The 23,821-nt window shown below is 45.2% G+C and overlaps 2 protein-coding genes across 5 annotated transcripts in view; one reads left to right on the plus strand and one right to left on the minus strand.

Moving 5' to 3' along the window:
- Nucleotides 1–12,594, plus strand: part of KDM1B (lysine demethylase 1B) — a 65,974-nt gene extending 53,380 nt beyond the window's left edge. The window contains exons 17-21 of the mRNA XM_080805385.1: nucleotides 2,895–3,011; nucleotides 3,678–3,803; nucleotides 4,627–4,749; nucleotides 6,356–6,508; nucleotides 10,785–12,594. Of these exons, the coding sequence (XP_080661511.1) occupies nucleotides 2,895–3,011; nucleotides 3,678–3,803; nucleotides 4,627–4,749; nucleotides 6,356–6,508; nucleotides 10,785–10,868 (603 nt within the window). The 3' untranslated portion in view covers nucleotides 10,869–12,594. The remainder of the gene's footprint in view (nucleotides 1–2,894; nucleotides 3,012–3,677; nucleotides 3,804–4,626; nucleotides 4,750–6,355; nucleotides 6,509–10,784) is intronic.
- A 393-nt stretch (nucleotides 12,595–12,987) lies between these two features.
- DEK (DEK proto-oncogene) overlaps nucleotides 12,988–23,821 on the minus strand; it is a 33,603-nt gene continuing 22,769 nt past the window's right edge. For all 4 annotated transcript variants that reach the window (XM_080805386.1, XM_080805388.1, XM_080805387.1 and 1 more), the window contains 4 exons: nucleotides 20,034–20,169; nucleotides 19,624–19,772; nucleotides 14,914–14,982; nucleotides 12,988–14,486 (listed from right to left, as the gene is read on the minus strand). In XM_080805386.1, the coding sequence (XP_080661512.1) occupies nucleotides 14,475–14,486; nucleotides 14,914–14,982; nucleotides 19,624–19,772; nucleotides 20,034–20,169 (366 nt within the window). In that variant the 3' untranslated portion in view covers nucleotides 12,988–14,474. The remainder of the gene's footprint in view (nucleotides 14,487–14,913; nucleotides 14,983–19,623; nucleotides 19,773–20,033; nucleotides 20,170–23,821) is intronic.

Below are 23,821 nucleotides of genomic sequence, written 5' to 3' on the forward strand. Positions count from 1 at the left end.
GGTTTTTTTTTTTTAGTTTGTATGTTTTGCCGTGGGATCATTTTTCTGTTCAAGGCAGCTCTGTGTTTTCATTTTGAAACTGGCAGGAGTACTTTTATATTATTGGGATTTTTTATAAACTTCAGTAGGTGGACAGTGGAAGGTGTTATACTCTGGGATGTCACACGGAGATTTCTGTGGTGTTGGGGAGAGCAGGAGTGCTTCCATGAAGCAGAGGGGGATGAATAAGCCCCATGAATTCATTTCGGTTTATTTATGTCTGAAATGAGGACCAAAATGTATAACTGAGTGACTATCACTGGTTCCTAGATTAGCTGTGTTCTGCACTTGCCAGTTATTTCCAGATACTCCACAGCCCATGATGCTCCTAAGGATCGCACATCAAGTGAAGAGACAGGGCCTAGGGTATGAGCCCATGGGGCAGATTCTCCTGTCACTCCCGCCATTGGCTAGCAGGGGCGTTGGGGCTGGTAGGATGCAGTCTTCGGACTGTTGTGCTTCTCAGTCCTGGCTCACGTGGGAATCGCCCGTGAGAGGCTTACGAAGAAAAACTGCAGCCAGAACTCCTCCCTGCACAGGTTCTCAGTGACTCGGGCTGGTCATGTCTGTAATGCTTCCCCGGGTCAGTCCAGCCTGCGGCCAGGCCAGCAACAAACAGTGTCCTCTACTGTGAGCCCCAAAGTGAGAGGCTAATATCTAAGGCTCCTCCTAGTGGTGAAATTTTTTTTAAATACCTCTTTTTAAAATTGTACATCAGCTGATGGCTCTGGGATGTTGTGACTCTGCCTCTTGGCGGCCCCTGCTGGGTCACCCTCTGCTGGGTCACCCTCTGCCTGACCCTAACCAGGCACCTTTGCCTTCCTTTCTTTGGATCTGGCTCTCCAGGGGTATTAGGGCAGAGCCGTGTTTCAGAGTCTGTTACGAAATGTTTAAAGTCTTTTTATTTTTATGGTAGTCTGCACACTTCACATGGTTTGAATTGGAAGTTTCCAAACCAACTTGTAAGTGAAGGATGACCGCCCCAGCCTGACGCACTGAGAAACCCTTACAAACAAAGCTGTAGTGCGGGTCTCCAGGCTGCTTGCCCCGAGAGCTGGTGTGAGTCTCCGGCCAGCTCTGTTTATCTCTTCTGCCTGTTTACCTTAGCTCATGGGCTTTTGAAAGCTTTTTGGTTAAGAAAATATCTAGATCTGGGACGCTCAGTTGGTCAAGTGCCTGCCTTCAGCTCAGGTCATGATCTCGGGGTCCTGGGACTAAGTCCCTGCTCAGTGGGGAGTCTGCTTCTCGCTCTGCCTGCTGCTCCCCTGCTCATACAGTCACTTTCTCACTGACAAATAAATAAATAAATAAAATCTTTAAAAAATAAATCTAGGTCTTATTTCCTTGAAGTTCCTATGCATCCAAAAGAATAATTGCTCCCTTTTTAAAAAAAGATTTTATGTATTTATTTGACAGAGAAACAGAGCCCAGGAGCAGGGGGAGGGGGAGAGGGAGAAGCAGGCTCCTGCTGAGCAGGGAGCCAGGCATGGGACTCGATCCCAGGATCATGACCTGAGCTGAAGGTAGATGCTTAACCAACTGAGCCACCCATGCGCCCCCTCCATCTTATTTTTGGTTGCATGATGATGACACTGAAAATACTTTCTACATGTTCCCTGTGGCAGAAAATAGTGACACAATGATAGGAAGAACTCCGGCCTTCCTGGGATCCTGGAGTTGGGGTTCAAGCCAAGCACACTCAGTCTTTGATGAGGGCTCTGGTAGCTAGAGTGGTTGGCATTCAGTTCCATTGCGCGCTGCTCCTGCTGTGCTCCCCCCCAGCAGAGATGGTGGAAGTAGACACACACACACACACACACACACACACACACACACTCTTCCCAGACTCCCTAGCGGCTGAGGTTCTGGATGGTGATGGTGCAGCCACTCAGCCACACTAGTGGGAGACCTGAAAGCCCTAGTGTGGCTTCCGCTTCACCTCTGACGAGCAGGACGGTCAGGGTGTCGGGCTCTTCTGCAGCGGGGCCGGTGGAGGCCCCAGGGTCCAATCCCTCTCCGCTGGGGAGTCACAAGGCAGGGCCTCAGGAGCCCACGTTGCTGGTGCAGTTTGTTCTCTAAGCGGCACGATTCTCGAGCCGGCAGCAGGAGTGATGGCTTCTGGCGCTGGTCATGGTAACGTGGCTCTGGAGCCAGAGATGTCCCGACTGTATGGAGAGACAGCAGCTCTTTGTGGCCAGGTTCTGTGATGGGACTTGGAGAGTCATTCTTGAAGGCTCTGTTAGCACCTGTTACTTCAGTTCTCCTAAATGATTTTGTGAACCATTGGAGACCCTGCGATATTGTTTTCTCCTTAAAAAAATTTTTTTTGTGGCTTTTTGTGATTGTAATACTCTGTACTGTTTTTGATGTGCTTTACCATGTAACGTATTGATGTATGTTGTAAGAGTTTTCATTTTAAGCCTTACCTCAGTTCTTTGAGGTTAGCAGGGCAGGTATTGGCCGCACACTAGAAAGTGTCAGATATGATACACAAATATAGTTTCCTGATTACACATTTAGGACCATTTCCTATTACAGTACTGCTTTTCAGGATTGGGATCTATTGACCCTTTCTACCCAGGGTTATTCTAAACCATCAAGACCTTTCTGTGAGTTCTTCCATGTGGATGCCACTTCTGCTCAGCCAGGCACCCTTGTGCAGTGAACAACCTGGCCAATGGTACATGACGGCCCTCGCTCTTCCCAATATAACATGGGACGTTGACAGTCTCATGATTGGCAGTAGGGAGAAATGTCTTTTGTGTGTTGAGATTTTCCTGGAAATGAACCCACTGAGTGGTTGTGGTGGTGGGTTCAGTTGCTTTTGTGTGTTCATTGTTCATTTTTTCTCACAGGTATTAGTCACAGTCCCACTGGCCTTACTGCAGAAGGGTGCCATTCACTTTAACCCACCGCTGTCAGACAAGAAGATGAAGGCTATCAACAGCTTAGGTGCAGGCATCATTGAAAAGGTGACAAGTTACTGAAGCCGGGTGACTGGAGTTCCTTAACTTCTGGTATTGGGAAGTAGGGGATAATTTTTTAATTCAAATAAAATTCAAAGATTTTCTTTTCATTTGAATAATCATTCATGAAGAATACAGAAGGATACTGACAAAACGAGAGGGGGAAAGCTGGGCCAAGGTCTGAATTTTGACGTTAGGAAAACAAATCTTGTTATTCAGAATTTTAACTTGGCATATAAATATGTAAACAAGGTAGCTCTTTTTGGGGGGGGGCTGCTTTCTATGCCTGCCCTCCATTAATTGGTCCCAGTGAAGAGAGAGTTTCAGTTCCTCTGCCTTTAAAATCTCTAGCAGAAATGCGAGGGCTTCAGGGGATCCTGGTGGCCCTAGGGGTGGCGAGAATTGGTCGTAGCGACATTCACTTTGCATCTTCACATCAGCCTGGTGGTTGCTGGTGGGTCCCACTGTCATCGGTGGGAGTATGGGACTGAACAGCACAAAAAGCCAGATGCTCACAAGAGAACAAACGAGACAGGTGCATGGAAAGGGAGCATTTAGGTTTGTTTTCCGTGCCTGGCTCGTCAGCCGAGAACTGTAGGTTGCTTCTTAGAGATTGCCGTGCTCCTGATCCCGGAGCCTCCTGACCCTCTCTCTCTCTCGCTCACTTTCCAGATTGCCTTGCAATTCCCTTACCGATTTTGGGACAGTAAAGTTCAAGGGGCTGACTTTTTTGGTCACGTACCTCCTAGCGCCAGCAAGCGGGGGCTTTTCGCTGTGTTCTACGACATGGATCCCCAGGTAAGTCGCTGGTGAAATGTGGCTTGAGTTCGCCTGCCGCAGTTAGAATCCGGTCACGCTCCGGAACCGATGGGCACGGCGGATGCTCTGGGCCCGTGTTGCTGTGCTTGAGGATGCTTGGCCTGGGACACTGTCCTGCCGCAGCCCCGCCGTCTGCCGTGTGCTCTTCAAGGGCTGTCGTTGCTCCCCGGGCAATGGATCAGTTGCTTAAGAAACTGGTCTCTCGGGCCGGTGGGGCGTCCTCTTGGGGCGAGTCGGCGCAGCACGCTGATGAGTGGGACCTGAACAGCGCTCTCGAGGGTCCTCCTGTGAGCGGCCCAGAGGAGGGCAGGCTGGGGGTCGCCCGATGCGATCGGAGGTCGAGGGGCGTGCTGCGACGGGAGAGGTACTACTGGTTCCTGCACAAGGATCACCCTTGTTGTTCCCTTTTCTTCTTCCTCCCAAGAAACTTCATCTTAAAAGGTTTCCCTTGGGAGCCATGGGCAAAACTTCTTTACCATATGAGAAGGATTTTCCCCTTATTTTACCTGCAGACGTCCCTTCTCCATCCTGTTTCTTTTAGAACGAGTTCGTACAAGGGGAAAGCCTAGAGCATCCCTGAACTTCCTATTTGCCTCCTTCTTGAGCTTCGCCGCCGCGAACGACACAATGTCTAGATGAATAAGGAGTTTTGAGAGGGAAGCGGGCTGGGGACTGAGAGGAGGAGGAGGAGGGGCGGGACGGGCTGCGGGGTCAGGGGGTGCTTGTGAGCACGGGGATTTGGGGACTTCCGTCCTGGAAGCAGAGAACGTGAACTGCCGGTGCCTTCCTCTCGCGTCTGCAGAAGCAGCACAGCGTGCTGATGTCGGTGGTCGCCGGGGAGGCCGTGGCGTCCGTCAGGACCCTGGACGACAAGCAGGTGCTGCAGCTGTGCATGGCCGTCCTCCGGGAGCTGTTCAAGGAGCAGGTCAGAGAACCAGCGCGCTCTCCGCAGCGGGAGCCCCAAGGATGAAGGCGATCGCCGGGGCCGCGTCCTTCCTCCTTCCCGGGTCCAGCCTCCCGCCTCTGTGCCTGCGCCGGTCCGCGCGGGCCGGCGTGGCAGACAACAGACTGGGTGGTTTAAACCATAGCCTCGAATTTTCTCCCCGGGCTGGGGCCGGAAGTCCAAGAGCAGGTGCGGGCGGGTCTGGTTTCTGCGGAGGCCGCCCGCCCTCCTTGGCCCGCACATGGCCGCTTCTCCCTGTGACCTCACCCGCCCTTCCCTCTGGGCTTGTCCCTGTCCTCCCCTCTTCTCATAAGGACACCAGTCCTCCTGGGCTAGAGCCCACCCTGAGGCTCTAACGTGATTCCCTCACGGACGGCCCGTTCTCAGATAGCGTCCCCTTCGGAGGTACTGGGGCTGGGGGCGGCAACATAGGAGTTTTAGGGGGACACACACGAGCCGGCAGCGATATCCCTACCACCTTTCGCGCCACTGTCTTCCTTTTTTGCTCACATCGCGCACTCCCTCCCTTCCTCCCTCCCTCCCTTTTTTATGCTAATCCACGGAGCGTGGCTGTTTGCTGGGGACTCCACGTCAGGAATTTGACGAATTTGCGCGTCACTCGTGCAGAGGCCGTGCTCATCTCTGTGCGGTTCCCGCTTGAGTGTGTGCGCGCTGCAGCGAGCGCCACGGCCCTGCCTTCCCGGGGGTGGCGGAAGCTCCGCATCTCCCCGTCGTCCGGGATTAACCCACACCCCAGCAAGCCTTGACAGCTTCCCTTCCAAAGGCATATTGTCCAGAATTTTCGCCCACGCCACAGACGCAGCTCATCCCTTCTCTGTCTTTCCTCCGAGGAGCTCAGGGTACTTCCTAGTTGCCGGTCTACCAAATCTCACAACTTCTGGAGACCTAGAGATGGCGCGGCTGCTGTCTTTTTCAAATAAAGGAGTGGGAGTAGAAAGAACTGAAATGACTCAAAAATTACATAAATTAGAGAGGCCTCCCTGGTGGGGGGAGGGTGTTGCTTATTTTACGTGATGTGATTCCATCTTATAGTTGTCCCTCACTTGGGGTTTTTGCCCCAAAACTTGTTTTTATGCTAGTTATTTGGAACTGAGCACGTTGTTTCTGTAGAAATATTTTCCCTGCTGGTTCCTGTCAGAGGCGCAGAACGTGAAACAGCATCCTATGGCCGTTCTGTGGAGGCTGTTGAGAATTCCAGCCTGTCCCAGGACTGCCCCCTTCCCTTCCGCTCTGGCCCACCCGCCCCTCTTCTGCCGTCGCAGCACCCGCCGGGCGTCCGCAGAGGCCGCCCCGAGTCTCAGCCACTGGCGAGGGCCGGCTGGGTGGGGGGCCCTGCGTCTCTGGCTGGAGAGGGTGTAGACGTGAGATGTCGGGAGGTTGCAGAGTTCGGGCGGGGCCTAGAGGATGCCACGCAAGTCCGGGGCCTGGGTGGGTGCGGGGGACGGTAGGGGACAGTGCAGAGGGACGATCCCATTTCTAGAGGCGGGGGCCTGGGGGTCACCGCTCCAGGCCACAGCTGTCTCAATCCCTCTTCGATCCTGGTCCGTGGTTCCTTCTGTTGACACAGGAAGTCCCCGATCCCACGAAGTATTTTGTCACTCGGTGGAGCACAGACCCCTGGATCCAGATGGCATACAGCTTTGTGAAGACGGGCGGGAGCGGAGAAGCCTACGATATCATCGCCGAGGAGATACAAGGAACAGTCTTCTTTGCCGGCGAGGTGCGTGTCGGGGTCCCGAACCGGACGCCTTTTACTTGGTTCCTTTCTTTTAGTTGAAGTGGGGTGTGTCCAGGGTTTCGAAGCAAAGTCGGATATGGTCAAAGTGTTCTGACACTGGGGACACGCGGGTGGCGCAGTCCCTTAAGCGTCTGACTCTGATTTCAGCTCAGGTCCTGATCTCGGGGTGGTGAGATCGAGCCCGGCAGTCGGGCTCCCCGCGGGGATGGAGGCTGCTGCGCTCTCTCCCGCCCTCTCTCCCTGTCCCCTAACTCACACACACTGTCTCGCCCTCAAATCAAGCGTAAAAAGAACCAACAAACAAACCAAAAACGTCATGACGCAGGACAACAGATGCCCCCTCAACACCCTCCGCCCCCTCCCAGGACAGCTGTTTCTAACGCTTTCTGTCGTTTCCTCGGGAATTTACTTCTGTTTCCAAACATTTCCATGTTGACTTCTGATGTGATGAGGCAGACTTTGGCCGCCGGCTTCCCCTCAGGCTGACGACGTGGCCCGTGTGGTGTGGGGCTTTCACGCTTGGGAAGGGCATCCGTGCTCCTGTGACGTGGCTCCCTGCAGGGCTGAGGTGCTTGTGCGGCTCTGACGGTCGTCGTGGCCCCCGTGCTCAGTAGCTCAGTGCTAGGCCCCCTGCCCCACTGTCCTCCCCAGAGCACCACCGAGTCCCTGGGACCTGGCACGTTCGCTCCACTTTTGGAAACCCCCTTCCTGGCGTCCCCTGGCGGGTGCACTGGTCTGCACTGGTCTGCACTGGTTGATCTCTGGGACCCCTCCTTTCTGCTCTCCAGGCTTGGCGTTTTGTTTTCTAGATTACTCTCTCCTTTCTTCTTAATGTTTGTTTTAAACTGTGGTAGATTATGCACGATGTACAGTTTACCATCGTGAGTTTTTTTAAGTCCGTAAAGAACTTCTGTTGAGTCGGCAGTTGTCGCTGTCAGTCAACCCACAGTTCTTGTGGTTGGGCTTCTCTGAGCTCCACGTAACGTGGACAGACGTCCCAGACTCCCCACCTGTCATCTTTGGGATCCAGTTTCTTTATGTCAGGGCCCGAGAAGTCAAACCGTAGGAACTACGTGGATTGTGCTTTGGGAAAATGATCTAAAAGTATTTTTCTTCCTTGTTTCTAATATTGAAGAGTCTCATTACTCCCGCTACACTGCATGAGCTCGCAGAGACCGTTGGGGGTCTCGTGGTCACCCCTGTGGGACACTTGCTGGGATGGCAGCACCCCCCGCCCCTGCGTCTCGGTGTAGCCTCAGTCAGGTTCCAGACACCATGAACCACAGTGCCCATTTCCATCTAGAACGAGGCTTTTACCATCTTGCCTGTTTTCAGGTCTGCAGTTCAGTGGGATCAAATACACTGACGCTGCTGTGCCCCCATCACCACTGTCCCCTCCAGAACATCTTCATCCTGCGGAACTGAAAGTCGGTCCCAGGGAAACAACACTCCCTGCTCCCCCTCCCTCCGCCCCTGGCCGCCACATCTCTACTGTGTCTCTACAGATTGTTCTGGGTGCCTCATCCTCCCGGTGGAAGGAACCGTGTGTGTCCTTTCGTGACTGGCTTATTTCCCTCAGCAGAATGTTCTTAAAGGTTCATCCAGACTGTGGCACGGGTCAGAATATCCTTCCTTTTTAAGACTAAATATAGTCCATTGTGTGTATAGATCCCATTAAAACAAATATTTATTAAAGCATGAGCAGGGAGAGGGAGAGGAAGAAGCAGGCTCCCCAAAGAGCAGGGAGCCTGATAAATGGGGCTCGATCCCAGGACCCTGATATCATGACCTGAGCTGAGGCTAGATGCTTAACCCACTGAGCCCCCAGGCGCCTGACAGATGACATTTCGTGTACGCATTCACGTCCTGGGTGCTTGAGCTGCTGCTGTGAACACGGGTGTGCACATTATCTTCAGGAATCTCCTTTGGGTTCTCTGGGGCATATGCCCAGAAGAGGCATTGCCCGGTCATACACTAACTCTCCGGTTAACTCTTTGAAGCCACTACACTGTTTCCTACAATAACGGCATCAGTTTACGCCCCACCAGCAGTCACAGAGGTTCCGACACTTGAGACTTTCTTAAAGATTGATTTATTGTTTGAGAGAGTGTGGGTGGGGAGGGGCAAAGGGAGAATCTCAGGCAGACTCGGCATTGACCGGGGGAACCTGGTGCTTGGTTCAATTTCATGACCCTTAGATCCCGACCTGAGCCAAAGTCAAGAGTCAGACATTAAACTAACTGAGCCACCCAGGCGCCCCACGATTTTCTGTGGGTTTTTGATAATGGCCATCGTAATGGGTATGAAGTGGCAGGCCTTCTGTCTTGGTTTATTTCTGTTGAGAAATGTTTTGCTGTTTTACCACTAATTTTTTCTGTGCCCATTTTCGCTTCTGTGTAATTTAGAGACTCCTATCCTTCAGTACTTGGTTTTTTCACTTCTGATCATTCTTTCCCCACATTTTTTCCCCTCTTATTTCTAGATCTTCTGTTAGCTATATTGGAATTCCTGAATTGATTATCTTTTTCTTTGCTGTTACTCGTTTCTGTTATCTTACCGTGTTGTGGGGAGATTCACCTTCCCACCCTTGAACTGACTTTGTAAGTTTTGTCTTTTATGAGGACATTCTTGTCCTCGGATTATTCTTTTTGTAGCATCCTCTTCATGACTCCTGAGTTCCTGTTTTGTTTCCTTTAGCCTCTGCCTCCCACGTGTCCAGATATCCCACCCTTGACTGCTTAGATCTGAGCGAGGCATTTTTATAAAAGCCTGCCGAGAGCGCCCGCAAGCTTGCCAGCGGCCAGTTGGATCCGCAAACATCAGTGTATCTATCTATAGCTCTTTCCTCTGGGAACATGTAGTTTCTCTTTGCTTGGTGGCAGCTCCTGACATCCTGGGAGCCGAAAGCTCTGCTCTTACTTATGAAGACTTGACTCAATCCCCATATGGTTCGGTGCCTCACCCTTGTCTCCCCAGATCTCCGGTTGTGGTGGCGGGAGCGGGGAAGCGGGTGAGGGTCCAAACTGCTCTTCGTAGCCTTCAGCCCTGTTTTCACTCACGCCCAACCTCTGTCTCTGTGGTTCTTGATGCCTCCAGTGGCTGAGAATTTTAAAACATTCTTTGGGGGTGAACTGGTTGCTTTTGACCCCCCACCCTGCCCCACCACTACCCTTCCCAAGCGGAGCAGAGTAAAGGCAGTTCTCAGCCCTCTTTCAGGTTTTCATACTTTGTATGTTAGCTTAGGACCACACACGTCTTCTAGTGTCATCGAAAATGGAGTGGGTGTTCTTTTCTCTTCCTGACTCTTGGGGGACTGCAGAAGAATATCATTGAAAAGCCGGCTGTCGTAGAGTCATTGGGCTGCAGAGCCAGCTTCGTGGGACCAGAGGACCACAGGCTGGGCAGCCGGTCAGCTGCTTCCGGCAGCAGCTCGGGTGGGCTCCTGACCTACAGATCTTTCCTCACAGTTAAAGAACAATTTTAAACCTATTCCTGTGAAGTTTCTGCCCCTCTCCCCCACTAGTACTTGGACGGCCCATTTATTGACGTCTTTGGCCCCGGACCTTTTCCCTCCATCCCAGCCACTCATCCGGGTGACACGGCACATAGCGTAGTTCACACAGAGCTCTTCTGTGTCCATCCCCGTCTTCCGAGGCGTGCTCACCAGCTCTCCCACAGCTGCCTCCCAGACCGGGTCATTGTTCCTGCCCGCAAAGGCGCAGATCGGGACTTTTTTCCCCTTCTTGGCTTGCTGGTTGTGTTCCAGCTGGTCTCCTGGAAAGGGGCCTTCTCCCATTCCCGGTCCTCACCTTTTCTTTCCCCTTCTTGTTGAGTTACACAGCTCTGTCCTTCTGTTGCCACCGTCTAGCGAAACTCCAACTGTGGATGGAGGGGTTCGTGCTCACTGCCTCCCTCACTGCCGATTCGAACAGCGAGATTACTTGTCTGGTGGGGGTGGGGCAGCGGCTGTGTCTTAGTCATTCCTCTTAGTTCCAGCACATGGTATAGAGAGGTGGTATCCTAAGGACCGGCACACAGTACCTCACAGGACTATAGAGTAAGTTGTGGAATGATCTGGTGAGGTATGGTGGGATAACCAGAGAAGTTCAGGGGCAGTGATGGGGGCGTAGTGTTCATAGGAGCACAAAGGAGTACCGTCTATCTTTGAGGGTCAGAGAAAGTATAAGCTTGTATTGATTATTTATTATCATTTGAGATCCTTATACATTACCTCCAATTATGCAATTATTTCTTACAGGCAACAAACAGGCATTTTCCACAGACTGTTACAGGGGCGTATTTGAGTGGCGTTCGAGAAGCAAGCAAGATCGCAGCATTTTGAATAGAATTTGTCTGGACCCAGCTTTCTTCTGTGCCCCAAATGGTAAAGTTTGAAACACATGTTAAACCTCACTTTCATAAAACCAAACGGAAAACCTTCTCTGAGAGCATTAGCCCCAAGAATCCTTTCAAAGCACATAGATTTGCTTTTTCCATAGGCTGATTAGGGCTAAGTCTTCTGTATTTCAGAATAAGGCAGAAGAGAACCTTAAATTAAGATTTTGGGTAGGATTTCTTCCATGGTTGGAGACTCCCTTTAAATCTGACATTTTGTTGGACTCATCAGTTTTCAAACATTGAGAAACCAAGCAGCAATCATTAGAATACCAGATAAAGCCACGTATTTTTCTTCTGTGACAGTTTATTAGTATCTTTGCCAATGAGCCTTAAGACTTTCATAAAGCTCCAATATTGAGCTTTTACTTAAAATTTAGATACAAATCTTTCTGTTTCAGATACAGCACAAACTCTTCAGCTGAAAGTAAATGAAACTTCCAGACTGTTTTATATTGTACATATTTCTTTCCATTGGGTTATTCAAAAATTTAAATTCAGGTATCTTTTGTGATACATTTTAGATTTGTGCACTCATTGGCAAAACAGCAGAATTTTCAATTCCTTATAGTATAGTCTTCATACTTTAGGCCAGTTAGAATATGGCTCTTTTTCTAAGAGCCAAATTGGGGTGGATGGTACACTTTAAATAGCCTTACTTTTGGCAACCACTAGCAAAAAGATCTTTCTTGTCAGAATACTTTAATAAAAAACTCCCTCTACTGCCTCTTTTTAAAATAACAGATTCAAACTCTAAGAGTATTTTTTACAGCATTATGTTTTCAGTATTCCATAGGCAGGTCCACTGGAAAACTGCAGAAAAATGTGATATCCTGGTAAATATTACACATTTAAAGCCATATCTTAAAAGCCTGAGAACATGGCAGATACTTTTTCCTTTTTTCACTCATGACAAAATAATTCATTTAAAACAACGATTTCAGGGTCTTCCGGATGCTTATCTTGCCAAATTAGAAAAGTGGATGGTAACTTAAGTGCTTTTGTTTTAAAAAGTCTGAACAGTTCTTTCAATTACATTAGTCTGCTTCAAAAAGGGACTCAAAATGGTTTTAAAGACTTTGCAAAATATTAGGTATTTTTAAAATTTAAAGTCAGCTTGTAAGTAGAAATAGTATTTTATGCAAACTTTACACAGAACTTAGACACATCCATCCCCATCAGAGTATGATACAAACACAGAAAAGCGAATAGCACTAAATCGGTTTCAAAGTTGGGTTAACACAGCAAAATGCTGAGATTTGGATTATCTGATGAGAGTCACTGGTACTGATTGGGAAGTATTCTGCTTTAAAATACTATGTATTAAAACGTTTAAAGAATAGCATGTGTTCAGTGGTAAATGCAAAGTATTTTAAGTTTGAAATGGCTCACAACTGTTTAGTCTCTGGGCACTTAAACTTGTACTGTGCTATAAGCAAACCTCGTTAGCTGAAGTACAGTAAATGTGTATGTAAAAAATTTCCTGTCTTAAGTGACATCATTTGACTTTTTTTCGTTAAGGAACCACGGTACTTTTCTTTTCCTCTTGATTATGGTTTTTCACTGTTTGAAGATTTTGTAATTGAATAGCAGTGAATACACAGTGTTTTAACTGCAGATTGTGAACAGCTGGTTGTGTAAAACTACTTAATAAAAACTAGACTTGTTTTTCAAATACTCTTTGTACTGTATGGTGACGAGTGCACTCGTATCAGCTACACCTTCCCCGGGAACTTGCATGCAACCTCACCCATCCCCTCTCCTCCAAACCTTCTATAGACTTTGTTTTTAGTTCCTAGGTCTTACTCTGCTCACCCCCTTTCAAGTAAATGATCTAAACAGTTGTTAACTATAGTCACCTACCTTCTGTGAGATCACTTCCCGGTTTCCCTTGGTGACCTCTCCATCGTGTACGTGCTCATGTAACCGTGGGCAGTTATCACTGAACAGCACTCCAAATTAACTGGGTCGTGGGGCTAAATCCACCTAAAAACCTGTTCTGAATTCCTCAGCTGGGGGGGAAATGCTACAAAAACCATAAGACATTAATGCAGGAGACGAGAGCATGGATTTATTATTTTTATTGACAAGGTTTATAGGAACAAATTAAATATTTAAAATCAAAGGCCAATTCTTGGGTCTCATTTGGTTGTTTACTCCATTCATTTGCATTTTATCAATAAAACAAGTCAAACCTGTTAAAAACCCTAACAGTCAACACATACCATTTTTATGGATGGATTTTTATTTTAAATGCTCAACTGGTTTATCAAAGGCCTAGTTCTCTCATAAGTAGCACTGTTTTACTTTAAAATTCAGAGATTATTCAATAAACTGATTAAGACAATTTAAAAGACAAAATAGTCTCATTCAGGAGTGGTCTGTATACTGATCACCTAGAATCCTGATTGGCCAAAATTTAAAACCCAAAAGCCCTGATTCCACAAATACATTAAACTTCTTTAATGTTAAAAATAAGTCTTTTATCACTTTTGAGAAATATTGTGTCAGAGATACCCACTACTGCCTACACATTATCTTCTAGTATTATACTTGGTACATTTATCATAATTATAAAGGTGGCCCAGTTTCCTGTAAATATCAGCATTTTATGTGGGCAAAAGCAGTTAATAAAAATCAGTTCATTTATTATAAGCCAAATGTGCTTGTACTTAATCCCACCCTGTCCCCAAATTTTGAAGTTCTGATGTATTGATTTGGTTGATCCCTAATATAAAATGTATCTATAGACACTTGCAGAATTAACACTAAAACTACAAACTGATGACACTTCTGAGGCAAAGCAGAGAATGATCTGTTCCTTCAGTGTTTTCTCCACTGAATTCTGACTTTCACTGCTCCGTCATACCATATGGCCGAACACTGACATTTCATAGTTTGTAACTGTAAAGATACCTACCTAGAGGAGTTTAAAAATTGATCTGCACAAAAGAAATAAAAAAACTTTATATACAACAGATTTGTTTTTAAAAATACAAAAATAACATCTGTCACTTTTGTCATGCTGACAATTTGACATATATACACATGCAGAAAATTTCCAATTTAATCTCAATAGCTGAAGCCTGTATATTTTTAATATGATGAACACACCACCACTGACAGATGTGTATTCAAAATATTTCATGTACTAAATACTGCCATAGTCTCTGCATGTATAAATGTCAGTAATAGTTTGTTCTACTTGATTAAAAGTATGTCCGAAACAAGCGACTACTACTAAGCGCACTAAAAACTACAACAGTTCGAGAATCTACGATCTCATATAAAGAAATCCAAAATGTACAAAATGCAGCTATAAAAGCAAGGAACAGTTACTGCCATGCAAAATTTTAAACTAAAAACTGCATAGAAATGCAATTTAAAACAACAAACTCAAATTTACTTAACACGCAAGATAAAAAGATCGGCAATAAGTTCTACCAACACAATGCCTGCAGGGATTTAGAAAAGGAAATACATTCTCTTTGCTGGTATAATGGTATAAATCAGATCTTTACATCCATGGGACAAGTCATCTGTCTCCTCTGCCTCAGGAAATCAGCTGCAATGAGAGAAACATCATTTTCCTATGCCCAAAGCACATTAGAAACACAAAAATCATATAACCCCCACCCCCAACTTTTTAAACTGTGACCTTGGGAAATCTGTTGGGACCAATATCAAACTCTAGCTACTGTGGATCTTCTGCCTCTGGGGGACAGCAACTGTGCTCACGTGGCTGTGGGAGTACTGGGGACGCCCCCAGCTGCCCACGTACACTGCGAGCCTGACACTGCTTTCGTCACTACTGTTCGGACTGTATTTTTAAGCTTTACAATGGGAAAAATATTTTCCCCACCTATTTTGAGAAAATTTGAGGGTCAAATGATAAATTTAGTGACATGAATATTTTGAAAAATACGCAGTATTTGATATACATCATTCCTTTGTCTCAGATGTTCAAAATTAGAACAGATGGAGATACTTACCTCTTTAACAGTGGTTTTTATGAAATCTTTTCTTTCAGTTAAATCATAAGCAGGATAATTTTCATATACCTATGGTAAAAAGGAAAAGGTTAAAAGTACATTTAGAGGGATGCCTAGGTGACTCAGCTGGTTAAGCGGCTGCCTTCGGCTCAGGTCATGATCCTAGGGTCCTGGGATCGAGTCCTGCATCGGGCTCCTTGCTCAGCAGGGAGCCTGCTTCTCTCGCTGCCTCTGCCTGCCACTCTGCCTGTTTCTCTCTCTGACAAATAAGTAGGTAAAATCTTAAAAAAAAAAAAAAGTAGATTTAGAAATCCAGTGATATGCTTTACACCTTTGGATAAAGAAACGGATGCTGTGTACAAACAGCTGCACGTGCGCTCAGGGTTCTCGCTCACGAGACCCAAAATGAGCAGACAGTAAATCAGTGTGTCAACGTTCTCACTGTTGTACACGCTACTGGGAATCTCAGCGGAGGTAACAGACGCAGGTGAGGCCAACACTCAGATCTCAGGTAAGGGGACTAAGCTCTCTATATTGGCGGGTTATCTGTCCGATATTTCCTAGAGACTCCCTTACGCTTCTCTGTTACGTCCTCCAACACCACTGAGGCTCCTCAACTTGAACTCTGACGAGCCTCAGCCTCCACTCCACCATCCCATCCCCTCCCCTAAGTAAAATCCCCGAGATCTGGGTGGTCTCAGGAGTGCTCTACGCCTAGACCTTTCCAGATATCCCTCTCTTCTGTCAACTGGCTCCCGCCGCCTAACTTCATGATGACTCCTGGGCTGACTCCATTCGCACCACAGGCCTCACTCCTGAGGGGCAGTGAAGGTAAGGACACTTTTTCGGTGAAGGGACAGACAGTAAATGGTTTCAGCTTTTCCAGGAACAGTTTCTGTCACAACCACTCAACTATGACACTGCAGTGTGAAAGCTGCCACAGACACGCTGGAAAGAATGGATGTGCTTGTTGTCACATTAAACTATTTACAAACACAGATGGGAAGACAGATTCGGCCCACAGGCTGCAGTCCGCCAATTCCTGCGAGGAGTCAATCATTTACATCACTCCAGTCGTTCCCCCTTGTTCTTTCCCTGCACAACTCTGACCCGGAACTGGTCTACCTACCAACTTTTCTACACAACTTTTAAAGGACTGGTCCCGGGGTGCCTGGGTGGTTCAGTTGGTTAAGCGTCTGCCTTCAGCTCAGGGACCCTGAGTCGGGCTCCCTGCTCAGCGGGGCATCTGCTCCCTCTGCCCCTCACCCAACTTGTTCTCTCTCAAATCAATAAAATCTTTGAAAAAAAAAAAAAGAATGAAAGACTGGTCCCATTTCAAGTTCATGGTATCCAACGCCAGAGCCTCTCTAGCAATCCCTCCAAATACTACATCAGGCCCTCCTTCATTCCCGTCAATGGCCTTTTCATCGCTTTCTCCCTTTCGCTCTTGGCCAAGAAGCCACCATTTTGCATTCCTTCAACTTTCTGACATACCTCTTCCCCTCTAGCTTGTTTGTATCTGGATCTATCAATATCCCCCATGTCCTTTACCTCTGCCAGGACCCTTTCCGGAACTCTCCCCTGCCATCCCAGCACTGTCTCCGAGCCTAATATATGCATGTGCTTTCTCTCCATGACCTTCTTAAAAATCTTTCATCAGCTTGTATCCCCCATTTAGCTACGATTTCCTTTCTAAAGCAAGCTGCTCAAAACAGAAGCTTTAATATATTCACTTTCCTCCCTAGTAATTCATTCTCAATCCAACGGTAAATAACCCTTGCATTTACCATCCTCGAAATTCCTCTTACTATGTGAATGATTATCTCCTACTTGCTGAGTCCAAAAAACCCCACAAGTCCTCCTCACCTGACCTCTCCATGTTGTTAGTGATCCCCTCAAAAAATTACATAAAGTGTCGGGGCGCCTGGGTGGCTCAGTGGGTTAAAGCCTCTGCCTTCGGCTCAGGTCATGATCCCAGGGTCCTGGGATCGAGCTCTGCATCGGGCTCTCTGCTCAGCAAGAAGCCTGCTTCCTCCTCTCTCTCTGCCTGCCTCTCTGCCTACTTGTGATCTCTGTCTAAGTAAATAAATAAATAAATCTTTTTAAAAAAAATTACATAAAATGTCTTCACAAAAGTCAAAGACACACAACTCATCTCTTTCCACTCTGCCCCTGTCCCTCCCCTCAGAGGAAACCACTTATCGGTTCACTGTGTATTCTTCCAGACCTTTCAAAACAAGTTTTTACACAAATACATAAATGTATCAATGGCAATATTGTCTTTGGTATTTACATAGATGGGGTAATATTCTATATGTTTTAAGAAGTTGACAATACCTGGGAGGTTTTTCCATGTTCTTTTGAACTGCTACATAAAATTCCAAAAATACCAATGTACCAGTTTAAACATTTCCCTACTGATGGCCAGTTAGGTTCTGATTTTTCAGTATTAACAGACATGCTGAACATTACTGTAATCATTCCATGCAGATGTGACTATGTCTTTAGCATAGAGACCTAGAAATGGAATTGCTAGGTTAAAGGGCATTTGCAATTTAAATTTTAAGATACTACTTAATTGTTCTCCAAAGTTGTTACAACTTTAAGCATGAGTATGTCTCCCTATGCCCTTGCCAAGCATGAAAACTGTTAGTATTTGTATTTTGTCAAGCTAATAAGCAAAAATATTTAAACTTTTATCTTCAAGTAGGAAAAGTGTGTTTTCATGTTTACAGGGCATTTCTAGCCCCCCTCCCCGAACCCTAGCTGTTCTCCATAGCCCTTGCCCATTGTCCCCTGGAGGGCATGACCTTCCCTTTCTGGAAACTGTCTCCCTTCTTTCGTGGCTTTGACAGCACCTCTCTACAGTTTTTCGTATTTTGTAGAAATCATTTCTCAACTCTGATGTGAGTGGTTTCCAGGACTCTGTCCTTTGCTTACCTCTATCTACTTGCCTGGGCCACCTTATCTAATCTAGGCTTCTGGATTTAACTCCCAGCAGTACCCCAGTCTGTCTGTCTCTCCTACCTTGGAAGAATTACAATGGTCACAGAATCTCTTACTTGGATGTTCCCAACACCTCATCTCATAATGTCTAGAACAAAACTTTTTTCAGAATGTACCCTTTGTTCTGTTCCCTAGATGGTTAATGTAGCTGCGCCCTAACACCCACAGCTGAGCCAACGCTCACCAGGCTCTCTTGATTTCTGACTTGGTTATGGCCACCCTGTAACTTTGTTTATAATAAACCGGGGTTTCTTGACTATCATCCTGTTCTTTATTCTGTCCTCAATTTGTCTGGGATGACTCTCAAAAATCAGATCATGTTGGCCCGTGCCGATCAGCTCCCAATACCCCACTGAGCCTCCCAATTCTCCCATTAATTTCAGGGAAAAAACTAAACTCTGCAATAAGACATATTATGAGTTCTACGAAACTTGTCCTTTTCTTCCCTAACTCCTGTGAAGACTTCTTTCCAACTCTAGTCTTCAGCCAAAGAAATTACTACTCCTTGTGGTCACTGTCCTATTTTATGCACACGTGTCCATGTTGCTCGACTGTATGGCGCAGCTGATGCTCTAGGATCTCTTTCCCCTTCCCAGGCCCAAGCAGGTGCAGTTTCTTCTGTGGCGGTGCACCACCTTCTGCACTCTTCCAGTCCGTCCCCACCAACTGTCCCCAACTCACTGCAACAGCCACCTCCTATCTCACCTACCAGTAAGCCCCCAACAGCCAAGTAACAGATTTCCCGGCTTTACCCCCAAATCCATCCCAGTGCCTGGTACACAGTACGGCTCAGTGAATGCTGAATGAAAAAAAACAATAATCAAGATCTTAAAAAAGTATAGAATATTTCACCTTCAGTACATTTGAAATTTTAATTTGGTTTAACCATGACACACTAGATTCTAAAATCTCCCAATTTTGATCTAGGGTATGGAATCTCTATGGAATCATATTCAAGACTAGGACATTTTATTTTCTGCGTATCAGAAAAACTTCTCACAGAAGTCTGAGCTGAAAACCTGATCTATACCGTCTTATAACAGTAACGCTGAAAATAAGGTGGTCCATGAGATTGTCTTTTTTTTTTTTTTTAAGATTTTATTTATTTATTTGTCAGAGAGAGCGAGCGAGCGAGCGAGCACAGGCAGACAGATGTGGGACTCGATCCCAGGACGCCAGGATCATGACCTGAGCCGAAGGCAGCCGCTTAACCAACTGAGCCACCCAGGCGTCCCGCATGAGACTGTCTTTTAAAATACCGATTTATTTAAGTAATCTTAATCTCTACACCCAACATGGGGCTCAAACTCACGACCCCAAGGATCAAGAGTCACAGGCTCCTCCAACTGAGCAAGCCAAGCGCCCCAACACTGCTCTTCTAAATTAACATAATCTAAGGATGCGTCAGTAAAAATAGCTTCCAGATCAGGAAAAGCAAGTGTTCTCTGTGGTTTGGAATGTATCACTTCAACTTTCTTCACTGTACACATCCTACTGTTATTTATGAAGTAATTTCAATAGGGCAGAGACTTCGACTGACTGAATGCAGCATCCCAGCACCCGTAAGGATGCCTGGCATGTAACAGTTCAGCAGACATTTAGCGAGTGAAGGCATCCACACAAGAAAACTGCTTTTTGAACTGAGGGCTGCGTGGAAGAATTTTTCAAATAAAAGCAAAATGATCCAAGTATTTGTCCAATTACCTCCTTGCAAATCTGCTTCATCGTGACTTCCTCCAAGTTGGCACTGGCCAGTAACTTCTTCACGGTTTCCTTTAACTCTTCATCTGTAGGAGGTTTCTTTAATTTTTTAATTAAAGGTTCATCATCTGAACTATCCTCGGATTCACTTTCTAAAAGTTAAGATAAGCTTTCATTAGATTCTCAAAAGGGTTATCAGGTAAGATGATACATCACCACTCCATAAATTAGGTATATAACATCCACTGACATTTTTGTCAATTTTGAAAAATTACAATTATAAAAAAAAATTGGTATACCTTTTCCCCCCCAGGCAATTTTCTTGGCAGTTTATTTTCCACACACACTTCAAAACTGTTAGAGCACATGAGTTCTACCTTTAGAGTTGCTGAAAATGTGTCATTCTAACATACCTTTTTTGGAACTGTTTTGATTCTTCTTGGTGGTGCTGCTATCTGCCTTCTTAACATTAGCACTTTTTACGGTTTTCTTACTTTTAGAAGTAGCTTTCTGTTTAGGTTTTTCTCTTTTAGATGTCTTTTTTGGTGGCTGGTGGAAAGGAAAGCAAAGAACATTTATCGATGAGATTAATTCCATTCCTCTATTCCTCTGTACCTCTCAACAATATTAGAGAAAATTAATGTATTCAATTTCACCAATGAAAAATTATTACTAGTCATCAACTTGAGATGACCAACATCCTCAACAAACTTCACTTTATCCGAACACAAAACTAGTCACAAGAATCAAACACTAAAAATAAGATGCCCAAATTTTACAAACTATAAACAGGAAATTTTATATGCACTGCCTTAATCTTAAAAAATACCTCTAGAATGTAGGTGCTATTAATATTCTTCTATTGTCTCCCAGCTAGAATGGAAGTTCCATGAGGACCACGATTTTTTTTTAACACTCTTAAGTTCACTGAGGTGTCTCTACTCCTAAAATAGTGCACCACGCACAGCAGTTGCTCAGTAACTATTTCTGAACATTTGAGGAGACTAAGACTTGAGAGGTACTTTGCTCACACCCACATATTTAACAAAATACGTAAGTGAGGTTCAACTAGATCTGACTCCAGAACCTATTTTCTTCAACACTGATTCACAGCTGATTAAACAAAAGCAAAGTATATACACATGGATAGGTTAAAATGACAAAATTATAATTTATACTTTGTCCCAACTATGGTCTCTGAAATTGGGGAACATTAATTAAATGAATTAATGTTTAATTAATTAATTAATAATGTTTAATTAATAATTAATGTTTAATTAATAAATGTTTAATTAATTAATTAATTAATTAATTTGTTCCCCAAAGTAGAAGCATCTTATATAAACAAATAGTAACGTAAAATCTCATCTTTATACCCCTAAAACACTTCAAATCACTTCTGACAGAATGGCTCTCCAAATGTTTTACACTTACAATTCTGATTATAATTCTTAAAAAAAAAAAAAAAAGATGGATATTGGTTTGAAAAAACTCTTGAAGAAAGTTAAAGTACACAGACCAATCTGTTCCAGGAGTTAAGTGGGCTCAGATGCAGCTCTTTCCTCTGGGCACACTGCCGTCGCTATGTATTCACCCCAGGACACCCGCAGCAGAAGCCTGTCTTACCGCGGACACATACTGGTGTTGGGCAGCTGGCTAACCTAGCTAATTTAACTGCTGCTAAAAAAGTGCATTTGAGAGGTGGCAAGGGGCCGAAATGCTTTCTAAAAGTAGAGGCCATTTTTACTTATTTCCTAATTCTTGGAGGTATTCCAAATATTGGGGGGTGCTCGACAGGTTATCACTGGTTCATTAATTCTCTATGACTAACTTGAACTAAGTTTTATTAAGTTTCCACCTAATTCATAAGAAACCCATTAAACTCTAAAAGGGAACACTAAAATTTCCTAAGTTCTATTAGTGTATTTCATACTTCGAATAATCACTATTATGTATCACATTTTAGTCAAAGTTCAATAAAACCTGACCTGTAGATGACCGAAATACTTTACAAGAAAGTAAGAAAGAGTTGGGGAGGGTGAGCAAGGGATAACATTCTAAGCATTATTACCTGATCCCCATCCAAATTAGATAATTAGAATCACATAGTTAAAATACTTCCAGAGCCTTTTAAGGCCAGGGCATATATAGCTATCATTAAAATTTTAAAAGGCACACAATATGGCACCACTTTAAAACCAGCAAATCGGGAGTAGTACTAGTTTGACAAAGTATAAAAATTCACAGTGATAAAAACTGATAGTGATAAAGGAGAATCAAGCCATGTCCACAAGACATCACCACTGGACAAACACAAAGAATTAAAACTATGCTTCTTTCGGTATCTCACATCATCATCTAGCAGGGACAGTGTTCCCTAGTTTTTTAAGTGAACAACCAGCCTATTAAGAGAAACATTGGGGGAGCCTGGGTGGCTCAGTGGGTTAAAGCCTCTGCCTTCGGCTCAGGTCATGATCCCAGGGTCCTGGGATAGAGCCCCACATCAGGCTCCCTGCTCAGCAGGGAGCCTGCTTCCACCCGCCCTCTCTGCCTGCCTCTCTGCCTACTTGTGATCTCTGTCAAATAAATAAATAAAATCTTAAAAAAAATAGAGAGAGAGAGAGAGAAACATTGTACACATACGGTCACACGCACTATAGAAACCTAATGGGTAAGAGTGTAGGCTCTGAAGGATAGCTGCCTGGTTTCGGGTTCTGGCCCCAGTTCCTTCATTCACAAAATGAGGGAAATGTGATAGTACTTAAAGGTTTTTATGGGAAGTAAAGGCATTAATACATGGAAACTACTTTTAATGGTGTCAGACTCATAGGAAATGGTTAATGAGTTGAGTTATGAGTTATAAATTATTATGAGTTATTATTACTATCATCAGTGCTGCTTTTTGTAAAGAAATTCTTTAATTAAACAAATGCAGTCACTTGGAAGTTTTAAAGTTTTCTTTAAAAGCAAGGCACATACAGAGAATAGATACACAGAACCAAAGCAGTAAGATAGCTCAGTGACCCCTGTGTTAACTAACCATGGTGCACTATGCTTATTTCATTTCAGTACATTCTGGTAGACAGCACTGGACCCACAAACATCCAGCCCTGTAATAATAAACTGTGTCATTGATACCAGATTTCACTTATCTTTAGTAACCAGTTACAAGTTCTTCTGTGACAAAATGGAAGCAGGAATTCAGAAAAGCGGTAAATGCTGGCATGGAGCAGCAGTGAAAAGGTAGTAGTAAAATTAACCAAACTCTCTAGAACTACCTATCTTCAGGTTTTGTCCTGAGCAGAGAGGCGATCAGAGTAAGTCCCATTAGCCTTGCAGATGAACCCAGTCATCTCCACGCTGCCCTAATGGCAAACCAGAGGTCCGTACAGGAGGAGGCTGCTCTGAACAGTGGGGCATCCCAAGGACCTGGTGCTGGGACACAACGGACAGTCTCTGGTAGGTGAGGGAATGTGAATAATCTGGTATTTTGGAGGTAAAGAGGCCCGGAGAGCTAAGAAAGAGAGTGCAAGTGTGCCCACTTATACTCTACAGGAACGTTCAAATCCTCATTACTTCACTTACTCCCTTCCTCTACTTAGGAAAAATCTCCCTCATGAGTCTAAATCCAGCCCACCGGTCACTGCCCCTGAATCTTTCATTTTATCACCAACTGACTAATCCGTGGCCCCACAGTACCTGGCCTACAATTCACATATACCTACTTCATGCGAAGCAGTGAGTAAGAACACAGGTTTGAGCCAAACTTCCTGGTTCAAATCCTGACTCTACTACGACTGATTTTGTATTCTCAAGCCAATCACTTACATTCCCCGGGCCTGTTTCCTCATCTGTAAAATGGAGGTAATAACACCAGATTTTGCTGAATTTAAGATTTTTTTCCCACATTTTTTCATCTCAGCAGTATCTGACTGGGGTGCATTTTATAATTTACATTAAAATGACACCTTAAGGCATTGGAAATTCCATGAACTCTGGCCATATCTGCAGAATTGTTGTGAGGATCAAATGAGTCAATGTAAGGTAGCAGAGAAAATAAACATTAAATATATAGCTTTATTAAACTAGTTACTTACAGCCTGTTTTCCCACCCTATCACAGGTTTCTTTTTTTTTTTTCTTAATGTTATTTATTTCACACAGAGAGAGAGACAGCGAGAGAGGGAACACAAAGTAGGGAG

This window comes from Martes martes, assembly GCF_963455335.1.
Source record: "Martes martes genome assembly, chromosome: 6".
In the NCBI taxonomy this organism is placed as follows: Eukaryota; Metazoa; Chordata; class Mammalia; order Carnivora; family Mustelidae; genus Martes; species Martes martes.